Raw genomic sequence first — 23542 nt, forward strand, 5'->3', positions numbered from 1 at the left:
GAGTCCCCACTGTTCTGACTGGCTGCTGGCACGAGGCAAGGTCTGGTAGAAACACTTTCTGTAGCTTGTTTAACCCATTTAATCCGGGAATGAGTCATTTTTGTTTTCTTGGGATATATTAAAAAATAGCAGATCTACAAGCTCATGAGCTTGTATATCTGCTATTTTTTTTTTTTTAAGAAAATCGTGAAAATGTGTGCAAATCTTTGAATATATGTATACATTTTTAATTCAAATCTTTGCTTCTGGGGGTCCCTGGAGCTAAATAGTTTGAGATGGTGGGGGGTCCGCAGACAATTACATATCATTTTGGGGGTCCTTGATATGAAAAGAGTTTGAGAACCACTGATATTATAGCAACATATATTTAAAAAGGATTTAGAAGACATTTGTAGAATTCCCCTTTAGCAAAGATTTGAGTTACAAATGTTCGCTTTAAAAATATATTCAAAGATTTGCACACATTTTCCACTATATAAAAATAAAATAGCAGATCTACAAAAAGCTCATAGCTATGAGCTTGTATATCTGCTATTTTTGAATGGCCAAAGAAATCTTAAAATGACACAGATGCGTACCCAGATTGAATGGGATAATGGAGGCAAAGTACAGTAACCAAGTACATTCTGCTGTTGTCGGCCAGAAACCTCTTATCTCCATATTCTAACTTTTTGTTTTTTCGTAAAATAACGCCCTACTTGATCACACTATAGCCTCACACAAAAGCATCAAAAGTAGCAGATCTACAAGCTCGAAACGAGGGCGCGAAGCTAACAGCCGATCTACAAGCTCACAGCGTATCACAACGCGCTGTGAGCTTGTAGATCAGCTATATGGACATGGGTCCCGTCCCATGTTTGGGAAACGGTGTAATAGATCAGTGGTTTTCAACCTTTTTCATGCCAAGGACCCCTTAATTGATATACTGTACATCTGAAAATGTTGTGTGCCAGGGACCCCCAGAAGCATAGATTTTTAGTAAAAACAAATGTTCTCTTTAAAATATATATATATTCAAAGCTATGAACACATTTTAAAGATTTTTCAAAAATAGCAGATCTACAAGCTTGTATAACTGCTATTTTTGAATAGCAAAAGCTAAGTGGTTAAAATGATTGTGACGCTATGCTAACTAATTTAGCTGGGGACCACCTGGAACCCCCCCTCAAAGCTTTTCTTGTTCTCAACCTGTGGGCCGGGGCTCATTGGTGGGCCATAGGGAAATTGCAAGTGGGCCCCCAAATAATTGGCAAAACACTACGATTGTAATGATATAACATTAATATTAAACAGTGATACCAATAAATAAGAACTTAAGATATACTACAGTACATTAGTTCCATTGATCCGTCGTTGATCATTAAAATAAACATAATCTGAAAATACCTATCGTATATACAAGATTTTCAAGTGGGCCCTGAATCCAGAAAAGGTCGAGAATTACTGTTGTATATTTATTTTACAATCACTCCAAAACAGCAACGCTGAGGCTAAAGTAAGGCACAGAACAAACATGTGGGAAAATCTATATTGTACATTTACAGTATTAGGCTACTTTCTATATTTACACCTTTTTACAGATGCCATTTCCTCCAATAAGTACATCATGTATGTACAATTTGAATATAACAACTGCACTGAAACAAAAATCTACACAACATACTATAATTTCCATTTTCAAATTGTGTATTTATATAAAATTGTCTTTGAGAACAATTAAACCTCGTCTTATTCTGATTACAGTATTTAGAACAACAAAAAACATTACCGTTGTCTTTTCAACTTAAAAGTGTTGAGATTTAGTGACCTGGGTAACGTGACAGGCGAGGGGTATTGCACATTGACAATGTGGCTGAGCCAATATTGAAAACCTAAAGCCTGATTTATACTTGGTTGCACGGCGCTGTTGCACACTGAAAATAGCCGATCTACAAGCTTGTAGATCGGCTATTTTTGGTGCACGACTGCGAGTAATCATTGCTATAGAGTGTTTGTTCAGTAACAGGAGTCTCCCAGTCTTATTAGAAAAATGAACATCCATCTTCAGGTGGGGATACCAATTTTAGCCAATCAGGAGAGAGAACTCACACAGGATAAAGGATAAACAAGTGAAATTGGAAGTGATGACACATAGAAATGAGCAGAGGCAAAATTGGAACTGGAACACTAAAATTAAGCCGATAAATCGGCACTCTCTCCTGATTGGATGAAATTTTGCCATGCACCTGATGTATGTAATGTATTTTCTGTTTATGAAAGAGTTGGAGAGACATGGAGAGACCTCTGTTACTGAACAAACACTCTATAGCAATGATTACTATCAGAATATAGCGCTTTAACCTTTTAACAAAACAAAATATATCACTTACAACGCAACTTGCCATTAACAAGAGTCGTTTTTTGGAAAATCAGCTCAAGGGTTCCAATAACTGTTACTGGATATATATACGTGTACACACTGAATGTCTTGGTCAAAGTGTCTCATGCCTGATAGAGAGGCACCACTCTCCTGATGTTCTGCCTGCATATGGGACAGTTGGGTTGGGGCAGGGCCTGGTAGCAGCTGAAGCAGCAGCACACGTGTCCACAGTCCAGCAGGACGCAGCCGCGCGGCCGGCTGAGGCAGACCACGCAGGCGTTCTCCATTGGCACCTCCGCCGCCGCGTCCTGCTGCGAGGCGCCCGTGCCGCCACCGGCGGTGCCTGTCCCCGCCGTCGTCGTCTCCAGTCCCTCGAACTCCCTCCTCAGCCGCTCGCGGTCCCACCTCCTCTTCAGGGTGCGGTAGTAGCGCCTGCCCACCCAGAGCAGCACGGCCCCCCCGGCCAGGGCGAACACGGAGGCCAGCACCTGCCACACCACCGCCTGGCTCTCCTGCTCCGCGCGCAGCGTCTCGAAGTCCGCCGTGGTCAGGAAGTAGTCGGAGCCGTTGGCCGGCGGACGCAGCTTCAGGACCCGGTCCGTGTCCAGGATCAACTCGCCGACGCCCGTGAGCGCAGCGCCCACCTGCCGGAAAGGGGGGGGAAAAGGAGAGCTTTATTGGATCCATTCCTTTGGGTTTGTTTTTGTGTCTTCTCCTCCGGGTTTAGTCATTACTATTTCCCCATGTGTTCTGTGCTTCACTATCTGCCACTCAACTAGGCCTGTCACGATTACAAATTTAAGTTGACAATTAATTGTCACTCAAATAATTGCGATTAACAATTTAATTGTTTTTCTGTCGTTGAAATTTAATGGAACATTATGAATAAAAATTACATTTCTGTTTGGCTTTTAGCCTTCGTAAACAAAAGTTGCACAGGATACAAATAACACATATTTAATTACTTTATACTTAAAAATAAACATTAATAGTTGAAATAGCCGATCTGCTATTTCCACTATTTTTGACATTTTTTGAAAATATATGACATTTTTTAACATGGAATTGATTATGACGATTATGCAAAAATAATTGCGATTAGATGATTATGTAATAATTGTGACAGGCCTATATACGCACACTATAAACTATACTGTATATATCTGCTGCTATGGTTTAACTACAAATGGAACCAAATGGCCCGGTAAGCATCCATATGGTTCCATTTGTACGCTCTTGAAGTTACACTTTATGCATATGCTTGACAACGGAAGAGTTGCACTGTACTTGGTGCGTTCTTTTTCAGTCTACACCAAATCTCTTCGCCCATCTCTTCGCCAAAATCGATTTATCACCCACTTTTTCCGCACCTAATAAAACTGCTCTGTGACAATACATTTACACTGATCTGAAACTAATCCCAACTGTTAATTAATGTTAATTCATTAATAAAACATTAATTACACCCATTTCACCCCCAGGGGAAATTCTGTTTTCAGTGCTGCCCACAGAGGAGCACAGGAACTCAGCTATGGTCGTGTAGACCCAGTGGTTCTCAAGATGATTATCTGCACATTTCTAAAGTGACGATTTAAGGACTTTTAAGACCTTTTCAATACCTCCTAAAATGAAAAGAATATATCATTATATTATATGTAAAAAGTACCTTGAGCATCTGCTCGGTCTCCAGCTGCCCTTTGGGCTTCTCCCCGCTCAGGACCGTGCCGATGATGTCGGTGAAGCCGTACGTGGCCTGGTGAAATTCCTCGTGGATGACCTCCATGTCCAGGCCGGAGGCGTCCAGGGGACACAGCACCCGGACGGTGGCCTCGTCCGCCCCCACCAGGCTGAAGGGCACGGCGTTCACCCTCTGGTGCAGCACCCGCTCACTGTCCATCCTGACAAGGCCAGACCATAAATTTAATGTTACTGCCCTTCTTGATATTCGATTAATCTAAAAAAGTAAAGAAAAAAATGGATCGCTGCAGCCCCTAGAGCAGTGGTTCCCAAACATGTTTGGCTCAGGGCACCCATGTAAACAACTTTTTCATCCACGGAACCCCTGAATTATATAGTTATTACTTTACAGCACCTTACATGTTTGTCATATTACGGTACGTAATTATGTAAATCTTTCCCCCTAAGATTAGACAGTAGCCTAAGTCACGAGGAAAACTTGAGAGAATGTCCGCTATCATTATGGAACAGATTGAAAATAACTTTCTACTTGACGTTTAACCCCAGCATTTCCATTCTGAGGGGAAACAATCGCCGAAAATAGCCGATCTACAAGCTCTCAACGCGTCACATCGTGACGCGTTGTGAGCTTGTAGATCTGCTATTTTCGGCGAAGAGATTTGGTGTAGACTGAAAAAGAACACACCGAGTACAGTGCAACTCTTCCGTTTTACAAAGTCAAATAATGATCAAAGTATTCCGCGGCACCCCCTGGACCTGCGTCACGGCACCCTAGGGTGCCACGGCACCCACTTTGAGAAACCCTGCCCTAGAGAGGGAGGATTATCGTTGGGTAGTATGGAGGATTATCTTTGTGCAGTATGGAGGATTATCTTTGTGCCGTATGCGTGCTGCTGCCAAGAAAGAACAACACAACAGTATTTCACTAACCCTGGGCTCACATACCGGCGGTGAATTTGTCAGTATGTGTTGCTGTCTTAACTGTCACCTACACCTGGATTCCCTGTCACTTGCAGAGCTGAACAGCGACCGGCGCACCTTTTGAGCAAGTGAATTTCCCCGTTCGTTCTTTCGCTCCATAGGCGTTTCAGAAAAAGTTTGAGCCCTGGAACCGAGCCAGAGCCAACTATGAGATGAATATTCGTGACCATGCAAGATTATGTTTTTTGGGGTCAAAGAGATCATTGGAAATGCAAAAAAAAAGTTAACGCATAACAATGTGTACATCATTATTTTTAGAGTGAAGGAGTGTGTGTGTGTGTCCGTGCAAACCACTACACTGTTCAGCATTAATGTGTGTGCCAGTAGGCCAACAAAGTCAATTCCCCAACATTTCCCACAGAAGGGGACGGCCGTCTTACACCAGCCTTTGTCTGTACATGTCCAGGGCTGGAACAAAGTATAACTCAGGCATTTACTGGACTGAGGAGAGTGACGCGGTAACTCACCACATTCGAGCGAGGCTGTTCCACACCAGCTTGTGTTCCTTCAGCATGAGTTTCTGCACCACTCCAACGGTGCTTTCTTGGAACTGACTCCTCAGTGGCTTGCCCACAGGTTGCACTGCCCCTATACACATGAACGTTCATTCATTCATGCATACACACACATGTGTAAAAGAGAGAGCGACACAAGTACATAAGAAATAAGAGTTAAGCTCATGTCCAGATCATTAGCAACTGAATGATACACAACACCGTGTGAGTGATTACCTTCTAGGGCTGTCGCGATTACAAATTTAAGTTGACTATTAATTATCACTCAAATAATTGCGATTAACGATTTAATTGTGTTTCTGTCGTTGAAAATTAATGGAACATTATGAATAAAAACTGCTGTTTGGCTTTTAGCCTTCGTAAACAAAAGTTGCACAGGGCAGATATGACAAATAACACATTTAATTACTTTATACTTAAAAATAAAAATTAATAGTGGAAATAGCCGATCTATAAGCTCAAAATGTGATGCGTTTTGAGCTTATAGATCGTCTATTTTAGATTTTTTTTTTAATATGACATTTTTTAACATGGAAATGATTATGACGATTATGACGATTATGCAAAAATAATTGCGATTATGTAATAATTGTGACAGGCCTATTACCTTCTATGACAACGTACTGCAGGCACTTCCCTGGGGTGGCATTCAAAATGTCCGGGAGCCTTCCGTTTAAGGTCAATAGTGGAGCATCCTGAAAGTGCAGAGCATTTATATAATATATGACAATTTCAACTAAGGTCTGAGGTCAGCGCATGTTTCACATGAATGGATGTGCATGTGAAGATGATGCAAAGTAGTGCCTCAATGTCAAATATGAACTGTCACTTTGTAGCACTGACAGGTAGCCTGGCCAAGGGGAGATGTTTGGTTTCTTCTCACACGGAAGAGACCCAGGTTCGAATCGTGGGGTGTTACACTGGCACCATGTTTGATGCACCTTGGAGTGTGGAATAATTGGTCTGGAATAATTCACTGTTTGATATATGTTTGGATTTTTCAAACATTTTCGAAATGTTAACACATTTTCTAAAATAGCAGATGTAAAAGTTTGCAGATCTGCTATTTTTGAATTGCCGAAGTATAAATGGATAAAGTGGTTAAAATGTATCCCCGATCTGAAAAGACAGCTGTGACACTGACCCTAGATTGGTCTGTGAGTGAATTAGCTTTAGGTCATGAGATCGTCGAGGGTAGGGGGCCATATCATCACACGTCTAACTCATGCTCCTCCGTCGCGCAATGGTGTCGTGCGGCGAAACTAGCAGATCTACAAGCTCACAACGAGTTGCGTCTGTGGCGTGCTTTGAGCTTGTTGTAGGGCGGCTATTTTCGGCGCATGTCGCTGTCGTATGACAAAGTATTAATCAGGCTTTAGCTCAGTCAACCTCTACACAAGTTACTGAATGATTCATCGTTACACAGTAGGCACTGGAGCTGAGGTGGATGCCAACGTGGAATTTAACAAACAGTCCCATTTTCCTGTTGTTTCTCGACACCAGGAGGTCCTGAAGGAGTTACTACAAGGGGGCCGCCAAATCTTTGTGCGATATGTTTTTTTTGTTTTACATTGCCCACTTGAACCCTAGCATCCCTTTTCTGAAGAGAACTTTAGCCAAAAATAGCCGATCTACAAGCTCACAACGCCTCGCGGTGAGCTTGTAGATCTGCTATTTTTGGCAAAGGGGTATAGATGTAGAGGGAAAAAAGAGCAGACCAATTGAAAAAAGAAAAGTTTCATCTGAAACACAATTTTATACAATATAGAGGGGGTCCCTGCTTCATCTCTCTCTCTCTCTCTCAGCTAGGGGGTCCTTGGCCCGAAAAACGTTGAAGACCCCTTCTCTACACATCACAAATATCTGAAGGAGAGTTAGTAAATCGAACTTTAGAGGTAGATAGAAATGCCTGTTGCTGCCCAAACCACAGGGTTTGATCGCCAAGTACGTTAGATGCAGTCGCAAAAACAAACGTTCTGGGAACAATAGGGGGAGAATAGCTTTTAAAAGTGAACACATTGATGACATACAAGTTCTTCTTCTCAAATAGCTGCTGCTGACTCACATTGAGCTTGTCCACCGTCTTCCTCTTCTTCCTGTAGTAATAGTAGAAGATACCAGAGATGGCCAGGCTGGTGCTGAGACACAACACATCAACACTCTGCACAGAAAACTCCTCCATTCTGTGTGCCTCGCTCCTCCTCTTCTCACCTCCTTCAAAATGGAACAAACAAACAAACAAACGTGACGTGGGGGACATGCAATATGAAAGACAACTAATCTCCAACCAGTGGTGGAAGAAGTACTCAGATATTTTACTCAAGTAAAAGTAGCAATACCACAATATAAAAATACTGTTACAAGAAAAGGGCTGTGTTCAAAATGTTACTTGAGTAAAAGTACAAAAGTAAAAGTACTAAAATGTTTGAAAATAGCAGATCTACAATCTCACAACGCGTGGCAATGCAATGCGTTATGAGCTTGTAGGCTATTTATTTAAAAAAATATATATTACAAAATGTAATAATATCTATATATATATATGTATCTATATTTATATCTGCAAAGTCACTAGTAACTAAAGTTATCAAATAATTACAGTGGAGTAAAAGTATTGAAAATTGAAAATACTCCAGCAAAGTAAAAGTACCTCAAAATTGCACTTACAGTACTTGAGTACATGTACTCTGACTTTACACACTGTCTCAACTAACTCAAGTATCGAATAACAAAATGGAAGAGATTATAAATAATGACTCATCAACAACTGCTCCCTTAAATATATTTGAGATACAGAACCTTTAGGGCCACTGCCAAGTCATCTCAATATAATACAACATAAAAAGTACATTATTAATAATAACACAGCTGTCCCTAAAAGTCGTCCTTAACGTACCCTGAACAGACCTCAGGTCTGTTCAGGGTACGTTAACGACTTTTAGGGACAGTGTTATTAATAATGCACTGTCAGAGGAATCACGTTGCTAGTCATTTGCTTTCAGTCATTTACTGATATTCACAAACACTAAATCAACGTGGACCCATTTTTACAATGCTTATTATTAATATGTAAAGGTTTAATGAAGTATATAATGCTTATTATTAATATGTAAAGCTGTAATGAAGTATAGAATGCAAACATTGAGTTGTTTACCTGTCAGTCAGTCTCTCCAAGTTGTCACTCCTCCAGCAGGAAGTACCGGGTCAGTGTTTGTATCACGTGACTGATGTGGGAGGGTGAAGCAGTGTTGCCAGATTATGTGAATGAAATAAGCAACGAGGTCCATGAAAACAAGCCCAAAAGAAGCGACCGCTAGGCCAAGAGCACCTTTAAACCTAACGTCGGCTATTTGAAAATAGCATGTAGATTGGCTATTTTCAAAAGAATCTTGAAGGAAAAAGTGTTAAATGTATGGAATATTTTTGAAACGGGGGGGGGGGGGGGGGGGGGGGGGGGGGGGGCTGGCACAAATTATAATTTCAGATGGGGGTCCGTGGACAAATTAATTGACACAGAAATGAATTGTCTAACCAAGAAACACTGGTTTAGAAAATAATCAAAATAATTTGAAACAAACCCAAATAAGCAACTGCACTTTAGAAACAAGCCCAAACAACCCGCAACTACCAATATTTACAACTGCAACTTGAAAGAAAAGCAAGGCCAAAGTCGCTTATAATAAGCGGACATGGCAACACTGCTAGACTAGGAGGATCCATTCACGTTACAGGTTGAACATCCGGCCTTAGAGCGGATACGGAAACTGTCTTTGTAAGTGAATATCTATGTAGGTTGAAATGACCGGATCCAGTAGGGCGGGCTCTCAACCGAATCTGATCACTTGAGTGGAATAGAAAACTAAGGTAAACGGACCAGGGGAACACAGCAGATCTACAAGCCACACAAAGGCGTAGCTTGCATAGGGTTGTGGGCTTGTACATCTGCCATATTGGTTCGCGCGACACCGTCGTACGACCGAAGTACAAACACGTGCTTTGAGTGAACGGGAAGTGTTCCTGTGTGTCACGTGACGGGAGAGGGAGTCCGGGCAGCGTTGCCATGTCTGCTTATTATAAGCGACTTTGGGTTTGTTTTTCTGTAAAGTTGCTTGTAAATAGGTAGGGGTTGCAGTTTTGGGGCCTTGTTTCCTAATGTTGTTTAAACCAGTGGCTCTCAAACATTTTCATGTCAAGGACCCCCGGATTAATATGTATTTGTCCACAGAACTTCAAGATTTATTTATCTTTTGAAAATAGTAGATAGGCTATTTTCAAATAGCCGTAATCAATGGTTCTCAAAATGGGGTCCGGGGACACCCAGGGACAGGGGGTCCTTGGAGGGGTTCCAGGAGGTCCCAAGCAAAACGTGCTACCGTGGCGGCTATTTTTGAACATTTTTGAAAAATCTTTAGTGTTTGAAAAAATGTGAATAATTTAGATTTTTTTTTTTTTACACAAATCTTCTCTTCAGGGGGTCCCTGGCACAATAAAACAGTTTCAGTTGGGGGTCTGTGGCCAAATGTATATCATTAACATTGGGTCAAGTGGGGGTCCTTGACATCAAAATGTTTGAGAACTAAATGGCCAGGCTTGTTTTCATTCATAGACCTGGCAACACTGGTGACAGGAGGAGCGAAGGAGGGAGGGAGTCCGGGTTGTTTGACACGCGTGTTCCGGTCAGTCAGTGAGTGCTGGGTGTCTCTCTCTCTCTCTCTCTCTCTATCTCTGGTCAACCCACTGGTTGTTTCTAATCCTATAGACCCACTGAGAGAGAGCTATGGCACCAGGAGGAGGCGGCGGTGTGAGCCGGAGAAGGTCCCCCGGTCCCCCCGGGTCCGTGTCGCCGGTGTGGGGGGCCCTGCGGACCCTTTGGGAGGACAAGCACCTGGTGGTGTTCAAGCCGGAGTACACGCTGCTGGTCTGCGCGGTGCTGTGGCTGCTGGAGGTCTGCGTCAACGTGTGGGTCATCCACACGGTGCCGTGTAAGTTTTACTTTAGGCTAAAGTCGGGCTAGCATGCTGCCATGCATGATGCTAAATCCGTCCTGTCTGTGCGTTTGTTTTGAATGGGGGGGGGGGGGGGGGGGGGCGCTACAGCTACCCGACCCGACTCACACTTGTTGCACTCAACCCAGATTCGGCACAAACATGTTTGATTGATCGATTGATGTACTTTATTTAGTGAGACATGAGAACATCAGTACATGGAAGTACAAATTCACAATACAAGGTCTACTAAACTGGAAGACTCATTAAGCACTGAGCTTGTTTAAGATGAGATCCCCATGCACACAAATCATGATGACATTGTTTTGAAAGTGAGTAGGGTTTTACAGTTACACTCCTTTACTCCTTTTGGTAGGGCATTCCACATTTTTGATGAATAGTATGAGAACGAGTATCATGATTTGTGTGCATGGGGATCTCATCTTAAACAAGCTAAGTGCTTAATGAGCTATCCAGTTTAGTAGACCTTGTATTGTGAATTTGTACTTCCATGTACTGTTATGTACTGTCATGCGCTGTTCTCATGTCTTACTAAATAAAGTACATCAATCAATCAATCAAAAGTACATCCGTTCATTCCCTTTGTTGAGCCAAATCTGGGTTGAACATGATTCTTGGAGCATAACATGGGGTCAAATTCGTTCTTCTGCTATGCCACCACTTTTCTTACCTCAAGAATTCCTTTTACCAATTCACTGGGCACCTAAACATTGTGGACACCTCCTTTTCTTTATTATGAATTATGAATTTGGAAAGTGGTCTCTGTAAAGCAGTGCTTCTCACACCTTTTCAAGTCAAGGACCCACAAATTGATATATGTATTTGGCCGCGGACCCCCATCTTGTGCCAGGGACCCCAAAAGCAAAGATTTGTGTTAAAAAAAATTGCTTTAAAAATATAGATGTCTTCAAGATTCTTTTTTAAAAGAAGGCAGATTACAAGCTTGGTGCCTTGCCATGAGCTTGTATATCTGCTATTTTTGAATAGCCAAAGTATAAAATATGAATAAAGTGGTTAAAATGATTGTGACGCTATATTAACTCATTTTGCTGAGGACCCCCGAGGACCCCTGGGTGTCCCCGGACCACACTTTGAGAACCACTGATGTAAAGTATACATGATTTGATTTTGAACATGCACGGTACATCAATATCACACCTACCATGCCACTTTCTTGTTTATTATGCCCATATGATTGGCTATCTATAGCCACAGGTTGTGTAGCAATTGTAGAAATATTTATTCCTTAATTGTCACATTTTCTTTAAGATGACTTCAGGCCACTTTCTAAATTGCCAATTTTAACATTGAGGTGCCCACAATGTTTAGTTGCCCAGTGAATTAACTTTGTCCCTTGCCAAAAATAACGTATCGCGATTACGATGTCAGTATTATAGCGTCATCGTGACATGATGAGACATTATAAAATCGTCATAAAATCCCACGTCACACCTGGACTTGCCTTGGCACACGTTTGGCAACCACTGCTGCACTGCTGTGGTGGGCATTAATTATCTCTGAGATTTAGAAATCTCTACATGTAAATATTTTGTGAACGCACCAATAGTTAAACCCCCAATATCATCACAATATCGATATTATGTAGGCATTTGGTAAAAGATATAATGTAATAGTTTGTCTGAATGCTCCATGATTAAATGAAACTCAGGATTTGCAGCCTTTGTGGGTCTTCTAAGTTGCTTGTGAATCTTACTCTTGTCGCTGACATTTTGATGTTTTAAGCAAACCCTTCCAAAATCTGTGCTGTTACTATCCACGATGCAAATCAATCTATATGTCATTTATTATGTCTTACAAGGCTGTCTGTTGATTACCTAACTCTGTGTACTCACAGCGCGTCACTTAGTGCCACGCTGCGAGCCTGTAGATCTGCTATTTTTGAGCATTTTTGTAAAATCTTGATTTTACATTTTGCATTTTTAACACAAATCTTCTTTTCTGGGGGTCCCTGGCTCAAAACATTTTCAGATGGGGGTCCGCGGACAAATATATATCAATTTCGGGGTCCTTGACATGAAAAAGTTTGAGAACCACTGGTATAGACGCTTGACAAAGCCTCATGCACCGGCTGTGTAGGTCACTTGCATGATCATTTGAATATCTTCCCACAGACACAGAGATAGACTGGAAGGCCTATATGGACGAGGTGGAGGGAGTTATTAACGGTACCTATGACTACACCCAGCTGAAAGGAGACACAGGCCCTTTGGTGTGAGTATCATATCACTATGTGACACAAAGTGGTTGAGCCCTGTAGTCAGCATCTAACCTACATTAGGATGTAGTGTGAACAGTGGGAGTGTCTTCTAGGGCTGGGACGACAATCGTTATTATTATCCTTTATCGTGATTAAAAAACACTCACAATAATCGTATCGTGGATATTTTAATTTATCGTGAAATTGTCCTCTGTACACTAGGATGAATTCTTTTTCAAAATTCCGTTCCCTCTATACTTGATTAAATGGATCTGTAAAGAGTGCATTTGGTACGCTCTTATTTCACTCCACACAAATCGATTTGCTAAAATTAGCAGATCTACGATCCCACTGTGAGCTTGTAGATCGGCTATTTTTGGTGAATGTTCCTCCCAGAATGGGGATGCTAGGGGTTCAAGTGGTTAACAAAAATGGCATTTTAAGTTTTAAGCATATTTTGAATATTGCGGTAATATCGTTAATCGCAATTATCTTTTGCCACAATAATTGGCACATGTAACTTTCGTATGGTCCCGTCCCTAGAGTCTTCAGATGATCATGTCCTTGTGTTTTCCTTCAGGTACCCAGCTGGCTTTGTGTACGTCTTCACAGCTCTGTACTACGTCACCAGCCACGGGGTGAACATTCGCCTGGGCCAGTACATTTTTGCCGTCTTCTATTTGATCACTCTGCTGCTGGTCTTCAGGATATACAACCGCACCAGAAAGGTATGTCTGTTAACGAACCCATTAAGACCTGAAGCCGATTCTACAAAGTACAAACGCCTTCTAAATCCCAACAGTTTTCTGAAAAACGTATCAGTGGTTCTCAAACTCTTTCATGTCAAGGACCCCCAAAATTATTTGTATTTGGCGGCGGACCCCCATCTCAAAATATGTTGTTCCAGGGAGGGACGGGACCCCCCCCCCCCCCCAGAAAAGCAAAGATTTGAGTTAAAAATGTTTAAAAATATATAATTTCCAAAATTAGCACACATTTTCACGATTTTTTAATAGCCCAAAGTGTAAAATAATGCTTTTTAGCTCAAATCAAAGAATGACACAGATGCGTTCCAGGTCTTAATGGGTTAAGCTGTCTCGGCACACAATACAGCGAACCAAAGAAGTATGAAAAAGTGAATCTCCAAAACTAGGAATATTGCATCACGGTTGTATGCCTCCGCCAACCAGTTGCAGATGACAGTCTGTCCAGTCTCATGTAATATACGTAGAAGTCTTTGTTGGTGAAATGTTATCACTCAATTGACGTGTTATGAAACATATTTTCTGAACACCAAATTCTAATTCCTTCATCCTTGAGTCCAAGTGTTAGGACTGTTAGTTTGTGCAAAATTTGAAGACATTTTGATCGAGGCATCACTGAGATATTCAAGATGTTTGGAGGGACAGATGGACAACCTGAAAACATAATGTCTCGAGCCACGGCTTTCACCAGTGGAGGAATAAAAAATATATGTTCAGTATATAGCATAATTATACATTTATTTTTGTGTGTGTATTCCGTATGTGTGTTTGTTTCCAGGTCCCTCCCTATGTGTTCTTCTTTGTGTGCTGTGCGTCGTACCGAATCCATTCCATCTTTGTGCTGCGGCTCTTCAATGACCCAGTGGCCATGATGCTGCTTTTTGGAGCCGTCAATCTCTTCCTGGACGGACACTGGACCCTCGGCTGTGGGATTTACAGGCAAGTACAGTCCCTTTGTTGTCCTATTGCGTTCAAATCCAGTAAGTGTACAAATACGTTTGTACACTCTCAGAGTTATGGGGGTCCACTGGCCTAGTTGAAATGACACTTCTTTGTCCCTCTCTCTCTCTGACAGTTTAGCAGTATCTGTGAAGATGAATGTGCTTCTTTTCGCCCCTGGCCTTCTGTTTCTTCTCCTGTCTGAGTTTGGTTTCATAAGGACAATCCCCAGACTGTCTCTATGTGCAGCTATACAGGTACATATTCCTTAAGGACCTTGCCGTTGTCAATACATGTCATTGTCTAGTCACAGTTTCATCCGTGTATCATAAATAATAACATGTATCTTGTTTAATGGCTTTATTTGTAGTTTATTGCCTCCGTAGTCGTTAAATCACCAAAATTACCTGAATAATTGAGTCAATGGAGTCAGTGTAGGCCATTGGTTCTCAAAGTGGGGTCCGGGGACCCCCAGGGGTCCTTGAGGGGGTTCCAGGGGGTCCCCAGCTAAATGATGGACAAGAACCAAATGGACCCTTATGGGTCTGTAACTCTGAGAGTGTGCAAATGGAACCAAATGGACGGGTCCATTTGGTTCCATTTGTACACTCTCACAGTTAAATTGACATAGATTTGACAATATAAATTGCGGTCCAAGTGATAGAAATGCCATTAAATGGGGGTCTGTACCCCTAATGCATGTCAAACTGGTGATCCTTGAAATTAAAATGGTTGAGAATCACTGCTAGAGCCGTAAAAAAAATCTTCTCTTATGGGGGGTCCCTGGCATATCTTTTGAAATGGGGGTCCGCGGGCTAATAAGTGTCAATTTGGGGGTCCTTGACATGAAAAAGTTTGAGAACCACTGGCCTATATCAACCAAGTCTCTGCAAAACGATTTTCATACCGTACTGAAATGAATGGGATTCAGTTTCTCTCTCTTGATAACCATACATCACCACACTGTCTCACCCTCACCTTGTCACAGCTGCTGCTGGGCCTGCCCTTCCTGTTGGAGAATCCCGTTGGCTACATGAGCCGAGCGTTCGACCTGGGACGTCAGTTCATGTTCAAATGGACGGTCAACTGGCGCTTCCTGCCCGAGTGGCTCTTCCTGAGTCGCCACTTCCACCTGCTGCTGCTGGCGGCCCACCTGCTCGCGCTGCTGCTGTTCGTCCTCCGCCGCTGGAAGAGGTAAGACCAGGAGTGGGCAACTTTGATGATGGAGAGGGCCGCTATATTTCCACACTCACTCCAGAGGGCCACATTGCTTACTGTATACTGTCGGGCAAACATCTCCGTATTTTTCATAAATTAATGCTGTACTTACTTACTACGCGATTCTTTGTCGCACAAAAGTAGCAAAAATAGCCAATCAGAGGCGGGTGGGGCGGGTCTTTTCTTAAGAGGCAGCCGCGCAGCAACTAGTCAGTTAGACGCGCTGTGATTGGCCAGTAGTTAACGCGATGTGATTGATCAGTAGTCAAACAGCCCTGCGGAAGAGCCTTGTATTGAGATACCAGTCGCTAGGGCTGAACGATTTTGGGGAAAAATCTAATTGCGATTTTTCTGACCGATATTGCGATTGCGATTTGATTGTGATTTTTTAATAACAATAAAAAAAAAAAAACTTAAACATTTTTTTTAAAGTCAAGCTTCAGTTTAGTATTCACTGTGTACGTTTAAAAAGTAATTGGAAGTAATGGAACATTACCAAATGGCATACCATTTATTTACTGTTCTAGATTCTAATAAATAAGGATGATTATCCTGAGAACTAAAAGATATGAATTGCTTCATTGCTTCCAACATGTATCTTCCAAGTACTTTTTTTCCAATGTATATATTCAAACATTTAGCTGGAATAGAAATAGCTTATTTTTGTAAACAACCCAACATTGAACTTGTTAAGTCATTAACTTATGGCTCAAGAAGAGAAGCTTTTTCTGAAATGAAGTTCAATAAATAAAAATAAAAATAAAATTAAACAAATAATTACCATTTTGTGTAAACAATTCACAGCAGTGAAATAAGTAGGTCTTTCACTTATGGCTCCAGAAGCATATTTACTGATATCCAGTATTTAGCTTATGTAGATTAACATTCAACTAAAATGTAATACTTTTTTGTCTCACAAGCCAAAGGTCCTCTCCTACTGTACATTATATTACTACTACTCCTTGGAAGTGAAAAACTCAGAATACATAACGCAGTGGTGGAAAGTAACTAAGTACATTTACTTAAGTACTGTACTTAAGTACAATTTTGAGGTATTTGTACTTCACTTGAGTGTTTCTAATTTCCAATACTTTAACTCCTACTCCACTACATCTCAGAGGCAAATATTGTACTTTTACTCCACTACAATTATTTGAGAACTTTAGTGACTAGTTACTTTGCAGATATAAATTATAATATTATAAAACCTACATTAACCACTTTAGCCCTATTTTATACATAAGTAATTTGAAAATAGCCGATCTACAAGCTCACAACTCTAGTACTTTTGGTACTTTAAGTACATTTTGATACCAATACTTTTGTAGGCCTACTTTTATTCAAGTCAATTTTGAATTTGGGATTTTTACTTGTAACAGAGTACTTCTACATTGCAGTATTGATGCTTTTATTTAAGTACAACATTTGAGTACTTTTTCCACCACTGTACATAAGTGACAAAGATACAGTTCATATAGTCGCTTCTTTTGTTTTGGGCTTGTTTTCATAGACAGGGTTGCTTATTTCTCTCACAAAACCTGGCAACACTGACCAGGAAGTCCATCGTATTGTTTACATTGGATCACAGCATCCAACAGAAATAGTTTAATAATGATGGGAAAAATATAAGTTACACTTACAGAAACAAACATAGATAGGAGCAACACTACTACTACACTACTTGTGTCGCACCGGAAATAATGTTTTACCGCTACGCGCGACACGGCTGTTCGACAAACTTTAAATACTCGAAGCCGACGGCGAGGGACCTAATGAGAGGGACAGAGCGAGAGAGAGAGAGAGAGAGAGAGAGAGAGGGGGGCGGGGGGGGGGCGCTGCCCTCTCGCTCCCTGTAGAGAGAGGCAGCCACTCTGGATAGAAGGAGACAAGTCCCGCGGGTGCTCTGGGATTAATATTAATATTAAAAGTATTTATTATGATAAAATAAAAAGTAACCAAACCAACCAAATCGGCCTTTGCGATTAGCTAATCGCGTGGTTTCAAATCGCGATTTCGGTTTGAAAACGATTAATCGTTCAGCCTTACCAGTCGCTACAATGAACTGCAGAGGCCAATGAGGTATCTAGGTTTCTATATCTATGGTTACCACAGTCTGAGCTTGCGAGTTCTGGACAAAGTCATTTTAATTGAACCCATTAAGACCTGGAACGCATCTGTGTCACTTTAGATTTCTTTGGCTATTCAAAAATAGCAGATATATAAGCTCATTGCGTGGCACAGAGTGCCGCGCTATGAGCTTGTAGATCTGCTGTTTTTGAAAAATCTTGAACATTTTTTTTTTAGATTGTTTTCGAAAAACAGTTAGGATTTAGAAAAAAAAAAAAAGAATCGCCTCAGGTCTTAATGGGTTAATTAGAAGACATGGGCCTGCTCATAGTAGTATTTATCAGAAATGGTTCTTTCTTGGAGAAGGTGCAAATAACAGCTACTCTGGCTGCCAAGCCAGCACACTCACCTCTCGTTGTATCCCTTCTCACCTTTTTGGTAGATACTAGTTGTACGTAGATACATTGTTCGTTACTTGTTATTTGACCTCAAATGCCAAGAATGTTATTTAGCTAGTGTGTTGTTTAGTGGGATGCTACTGTAAAGTTTATTTGTTTACACCGTTGCACCGTTTATTTGTTTACACCGTATCCTAGTTTCTTTGAGGCAATACTTTCTCTCTGCTCTCTACTTAATATGTTACTAATCACCTTGTGTGTTGACTAGAGTTCATGCCATTTACTCTTGTGAATCATTCCGGATAAAATTGTCAGTAGAGCGCAAAGTGTATGAACTCACTCCAATCCAGTTGAAATCCCAACGATGAAGTTAACTTCTAAGAATGATGCTCGACTTCCTCTCTGTTGTCAGACCTGGAGACAGTGTTGTGGAGCTTCTCAAGGAGCCAGGCAAGAGGAAAATCCCTGCTGAGAAAACCACTGCGGATCATATCCTTTTTTTTTAGAACCCAAGCCTGCTGCGACTGTGAAGAGGATACATTGTCTTATGTTCAGAACTCATGGATTAAAGTTCTCAGTCATTTGAATCCCATAGAAGCCAGCATGTCCTCTATGGAAGCATGTTGCGCAGCGAAAACAGCCGATCTACAAGCTCTCAATGAGTCTTGTAGATAGGCTGTTTTCGGTGATTATTTTAAGCATTTCAGATTTGTAGTGGTCAAACTAGCAACATGTTCAGAAGCATTTTCCATACAATTTCAATAGTCTCGGATATTCCATAATTCTGTAGAATTTATACTTTGGTATAAAAGCAATGGTTAAAGCCTCAGTCTGTAACTTCTTCACCTGGTTGGCAGTATGTAGAACAGCAGGAACAATATAACTAAAACATCATAATGTTACATATTGTTTAGTTGTTAAGGAATCAGCGCTAGTGTGGGGTGGGGCTCCTTTTCATACTATTTCACAAATTGCACATTAGGACTTGGTCATACAAATGTTTTCAGTCGTAAGCTTTTATCTTTGCTTAAATCCATGAGAACTGTTGTCTGAAATAATGTACGTCACCTGTTGGTTCAAAATTCTTCCTGCCGTCGTAAGTCCAAAACTGTTGCTTTTCAGAAGATGGAACCTGTGTTATAATGGATCCAATGTAGTCATTATTTAGTCACAAGCTTTTCGTGACACGTTTTGAGCTTGTACATCTGCTACTTTGGCTGTTTTTGAATTTGAATCATCAACAGTAACAGTTTGACAAAACATTTTCACACAGTTTGACAAAATAGAACCCACAGACACACTTAACCACTTTCACTTCACTCACACTTTCACTTCACTCACAAAAAAAAGCTAATCAGATCTACAAGCCATTTCCGCTACTTTTGTGTGACACTGCAGTATGACAAAGAAAGGCATTCATTTACAAAGAAACATGAACAAGTTCAAATATGGAGATAAAAGGTTTCTTGTTGCAATAGTTTCTGTTAAACCCATTAAGACCTGGAACGCATCTGTGTCACTTTAGATTTCTTTGGCTATTCAAAAATAGCAGATATACAAGCTCATAGTGCGGCACCGAGTGCCAAAAAGTAGGGCGTTACTTTACGAGAGAAAAAAACGTTTTTTTATGAATATGGCTTTGAGGTTTCTGACGATGTACATCCACAAACTTAAATTGTGTGTCAGGCCTTAACAGAGAATCACAGATCGTGTTGATCCTGTTTACGTCTAACTTCATCGGCATGTGCTTCAGCCGTTCGCTGCACTACCAGTTCTACGTGTGGTACTTCCACACCCTGCCCTACCTCCTGTGGAGCGGCGGGGTCAAGAAGCTAGCACACCTGCTCAGGTGAGGAGGGGAACGGCCTTTTCCTGTGTTGAAGCTCAAGGGGGCGGTGGGAGAGAGTCAGCGCACTGAAGTCAAGGCACAGACGGCTGTGTTGTTGACGGACAACAGATGCACGCTTATGAGAAACAACAAAAATAAAACCTGGCAAAACAGTTGCGTGCATTAGTGCAAGATGAGGATAAAGGAAACATTCAGTCTAAATGTCCAGTTTGCTAATTCACAAGTAAGCTACTACTACTACTACTACTTTTGTATTTTAAACTTTAAATTTCTCTTAATATTATAAACTTTCAGGACAGCCTAAGTACAAATATCATTTATGAAAAGTAGTTATGGGTGTGTTCGATTTAGCTGTGTGACACTGTCCAAGTATTGACTGTCTGTCTATGCTTGCACATTGAGCTGGGCTGGATTGATTATATACTTACTAGCCTGCCATGTTTTTACCCCTCTACAGTTTTTAACCTGTAGCCTACAGGGAAAAACAAACAATGAAATCGGGAGAGGAAATCCTAGGGTTCCATGCGCCTTTAAGCGGTTAAAGGGAGAGAAACCTGAAACGAACAAAATGGTCAGTGTAAAACATTGGTTCTCAAAGTGTGGCCTGTTCAGCCAAATTACCGTAGCTAGTATATAGCGTCACACAATCATTTTTAACCACTTGAACCATATTTTATACTTTGGCTATAAAAAAATCACACCCTGTGTGAAGGAAGCGGTGCCTTTGATGAGTGGCCTCCTGGTGGCGCTATAATAGGGCGGGGCGGGGCTTCAGCAATTAATGCTCGTCCCTATTGGTGGTGTAAGTCCACATACCAAATTTGGACTTGGTGGCATGCTGCAAGCTGGAGTTATAGCTGTTTAAAGCCAGTGGCCTCCTGGTGGCGCTATAATAGGTTGGGGCGGGGCTTCAGCAAGCAATGCTCGTCCCTATTGGTGGTCTAAGTCCACATACCAAATTTGGACTTGCTGGCATGCTGCGAACTGGAGTTATAGCTGTTTAAAGCCCGTGCTCAAACGGACATCCGTGCTGAAACGGACAAACGGTTTAAAGCCAGTGGCCTCCTGGTGGCGCTATAATAGGGCGGGCGGGGCTTCAGCAGTCAATGCTCGTCCCTATTGGTGGTCTAAGTCCACATACCAAATTTGGACTTGCTGGCATGCTGCGAACTGGAGTTATAGCTGTTTAAAGCCCGTGCTGAAACGGACAAACGGACATACGGACGGACAAAGTCAAGCTTAGAGCGGTTGGCACCGCTAATAAAAATAGCAGATATTCAAGCTCACAGCTTGTACACCTGCTATTTTTGAAAAGAAATTGAATAATTATATTATTATATATATATTATAAATGTTCTCCCTGGCACAAAATAATCTCAGGTGAGGGGTTCCGCGGACGAACACTTATCATTTTGGGGGTCCTTGACATGAAGAAGTTTGAGAACCCCTGGTGTAGAAGAAAAGAAGACCCACATTTTTAACATCACCATTTTCTTTTTTTTTGCTTCCAGGGTGCTGATCCTGGGTCTGATAGAGCTGTCGTGGAACACCTACCCGTCCACCAACTACAGCTCGGCGGCGCTTCACGTCTGTCACCTGATCATGCTGATGTCCCTGTGGCTGGCCCCGGGCCCCGGCCCCGCCCCCGCCCCACAGCCAGCCAAGCCCCAGGAGGACATATCATCATCATCATCATCATCATCAGCCAAAGCCAAGCAGCAGTGATGCGCTGCCTCCCTGCAGAGCCCGGCCGCAGTGGGGCTGGGGGTCCTCATCAGCTAGCTAGCGTGCACAGTAGTGGTGGTGGATAGAGTACACGCAACCAGAGTATATACTGTACTTGAGTCAAAGTAATAAATACTCCTGGTCAAATATTACTCCACTACTAGCGAAAGTTGCTGTGTCACACCGTGTGTACTTGAGTACTTAGTACTACGCGAAAGTACAAAGTACAAGGTACATTTTCTTTTTAATGTCAATGTGTTGCTGTATTAAAGACATTTTCCAAAACAATTCAACAAGATTTTCCAGGGGGGAAAAGAAAACCATCAATAATAGTGAAACTAGCAGATCTACAACTCTTGTAGATCTGCTCTGTTCTTTTTCACTTCCTTGAAATGTAGTGGAGTCAAAAGTACAATATTTGTCTTGGAGTGAAAGTCATAAGTATCCCAAAACAAATATACAAATACTCAAGTAAAGTACAGATTCTCTCTAAAAAAAAAAAACATGTACTTTGTTACTGTCCACCACACTGGCGCACATTCTCTAAAGTCCCTCCTGTTTGCACGCCTCCACTGGCAGACTGATGCAGGGCCACGCCCCTGGGTGTGTCTTAAATAGGAGCCAATAGATGCTCACTGCTTATAATGTGAAGGACAGCTAATACGCAGTGCAGTGTGTGTGTGTGTGTGTGTGTGTGTGTGTGTTAAGCCTTTAAGACCGGGAACGCATCTGTGTCATTTTAAGATTTCTTTGCCAAATAAAAATAGCAGATATACAAGCCGGTGCCGCCATGAGCTTGTAGATCTGCTATCTTTTTGAAAAATCGTGAAAATGTGTGCAAATCTTTAGTTTGAATATATATATACTTTTTTTAAAGTGAAGGTTTTTAACTCAAATCTTTGCTTCTGGGGATTTTACAAATGTCTTCTATATCCTAAAGTACTTTTTTTCCTTATTTAAAAAAAATGTTTTGAACTTAAGTTGCTATTAGGGGTGTGCCGATATATCGCGATACGTTTTCGTGACGATATGTATCGTTTTCGGGGGGGGGGGGGGGGGGATCGTTTTTTTATTATTTTTGTTTTTACAATCATAATAATCAGGCTTGCAAACAGCCCCGAGGTGAAAAGGGTGACAACTTTTTTTTTTTTTGGGTCAGGTGTCACACTATTGCCCTATTTGGATTCAAAACGGCTATTGTAGCTGAAAAGCTACAAGTTTGCATGTCTGAATAATGCAAAAACAGAATTATTTGTTTGCATTTGCTTTTTTTCTCCCCCATATATTTTCATAATAAAAAAAGTACGTATCGTATCGAAGTTGTGAGCCAAATATCGTATCGTATCGTTTGGTGAAATTAGTGTATCGGCACACCCCTAGTTGCTATATTATCAATGGTTTTCAAACTTTTTTCATGTCAAGGACCCCCAAAATAATATGTATTTGACCGCGGACCCCCTCCCATCTAAAAATATTTTTGTTCACTCGGTGCCGCGCTATGAGCTTGTATATCTGCTATTTTTGAATAGCCAAAGAAATCTTAAAATGACACCCATGCGTTCCCTTCCCGGCCTTAAAGGGTTAAGGTCCATTACAGTATGCTTTGAGCGACAAGTGTCGACGGAAGTGACGTAAAAAAAAAACGACACCGAAAGGGTTGCGGTGGAGGAGCTCTGTATGTGGCGGTGTCGTGTCGTGTGCTTCCGGGGTTGGAAATGAAAAGGTTGCGGACGCTTCATAAAATGTCTGCGTACTGCGATTGTTTAGGAAGATACACGAGACGGCGAGCCGTCCACTAACTTGTT

At 41.5% G+C, this 23542-nt stretch overlaps 2 protein-coding genes across 3 annotated transcripts; one reads left to right on the plus strand and one right to left on the minus strand.

The window, feature by feature from the left end:
* Window positions 1-1440: 1440 nt before the first annotated feature.
* Window positions 1441-8746, minus strand: mul2 (mitochondrial E3 ubiquitin protein ligase 2). Of its 2 annotated transcripts, none has more exons than XM_084057559.1 (6): window positions 8708-8746; window positions 7619-7764; window positions 6161-6248; window positions 5506-5626; window positions 4026-4257; window positions 1441-3003 (listed from the first exon to the last, which is right to left on the minus strand). In XM_084057559.1, exons 2-6 carry the CDS (start codon window positions 7733-7735, stop codon window positions 2482-2484), a joined length of 1080 nt encoding a protein of 359 aa, XP_083913685.1. In that variant the 5' UTR covers window positions 7736-7764; window positions 8708-8746; the 3' UTR covers window positions 1441-2481. The 2 variants fall into 2 exon arrangements, with proteins under 2 accessions (XP_083913685.1, XP_083913686.1); XM_084057560.1 differs by having other exon boundaries at window positions 7619-7767; window positions 8708-8728.
* Window positions 8747-10222: 1476 nt separating this feature from the next.
* Window positions 10223-22733, plus strand: alg3 (ALG3 alpha-1,3- mannosyltransferase). The gene is made up of 9 exons (XM_084058678.1): window positions 10223-10535; window positions 12692-12791; window positions 13358-13505; window positions 14320-14480; window positions 14617-14737; window positions 15469-15674; window positions 18576-18651; window positions 19867-20012; window positions 21524-22733. The coding sequence occupies exons 1-9, from the start codon at window positions 10331-10333 to the stop codon at window positions 21735-21737; spliced, it is 1377 nt and encodes a 458-aa protein (XP_083914804.1). The 5' UTR covers window positions 10223-10330; the 3' UTR covers window positions 21738-22733.
* Window positions 22734-23542: the final 809 nt, after the last annotated feature.

This window comes from Gymnoscopelus microlampas (assembly GCF_963454915.1).
Source record: "Gymnoscopelus microlampas genome assembly, chromosome: 5".
NCBI classification, from domain to species: domain Eukaryota; kingdom Metazoa; phylum Chordata; class Actinopteri; order Myctophiformes; family Myctophidae; genus Gymnoscopelus; species Gymnoscopelus microlampas.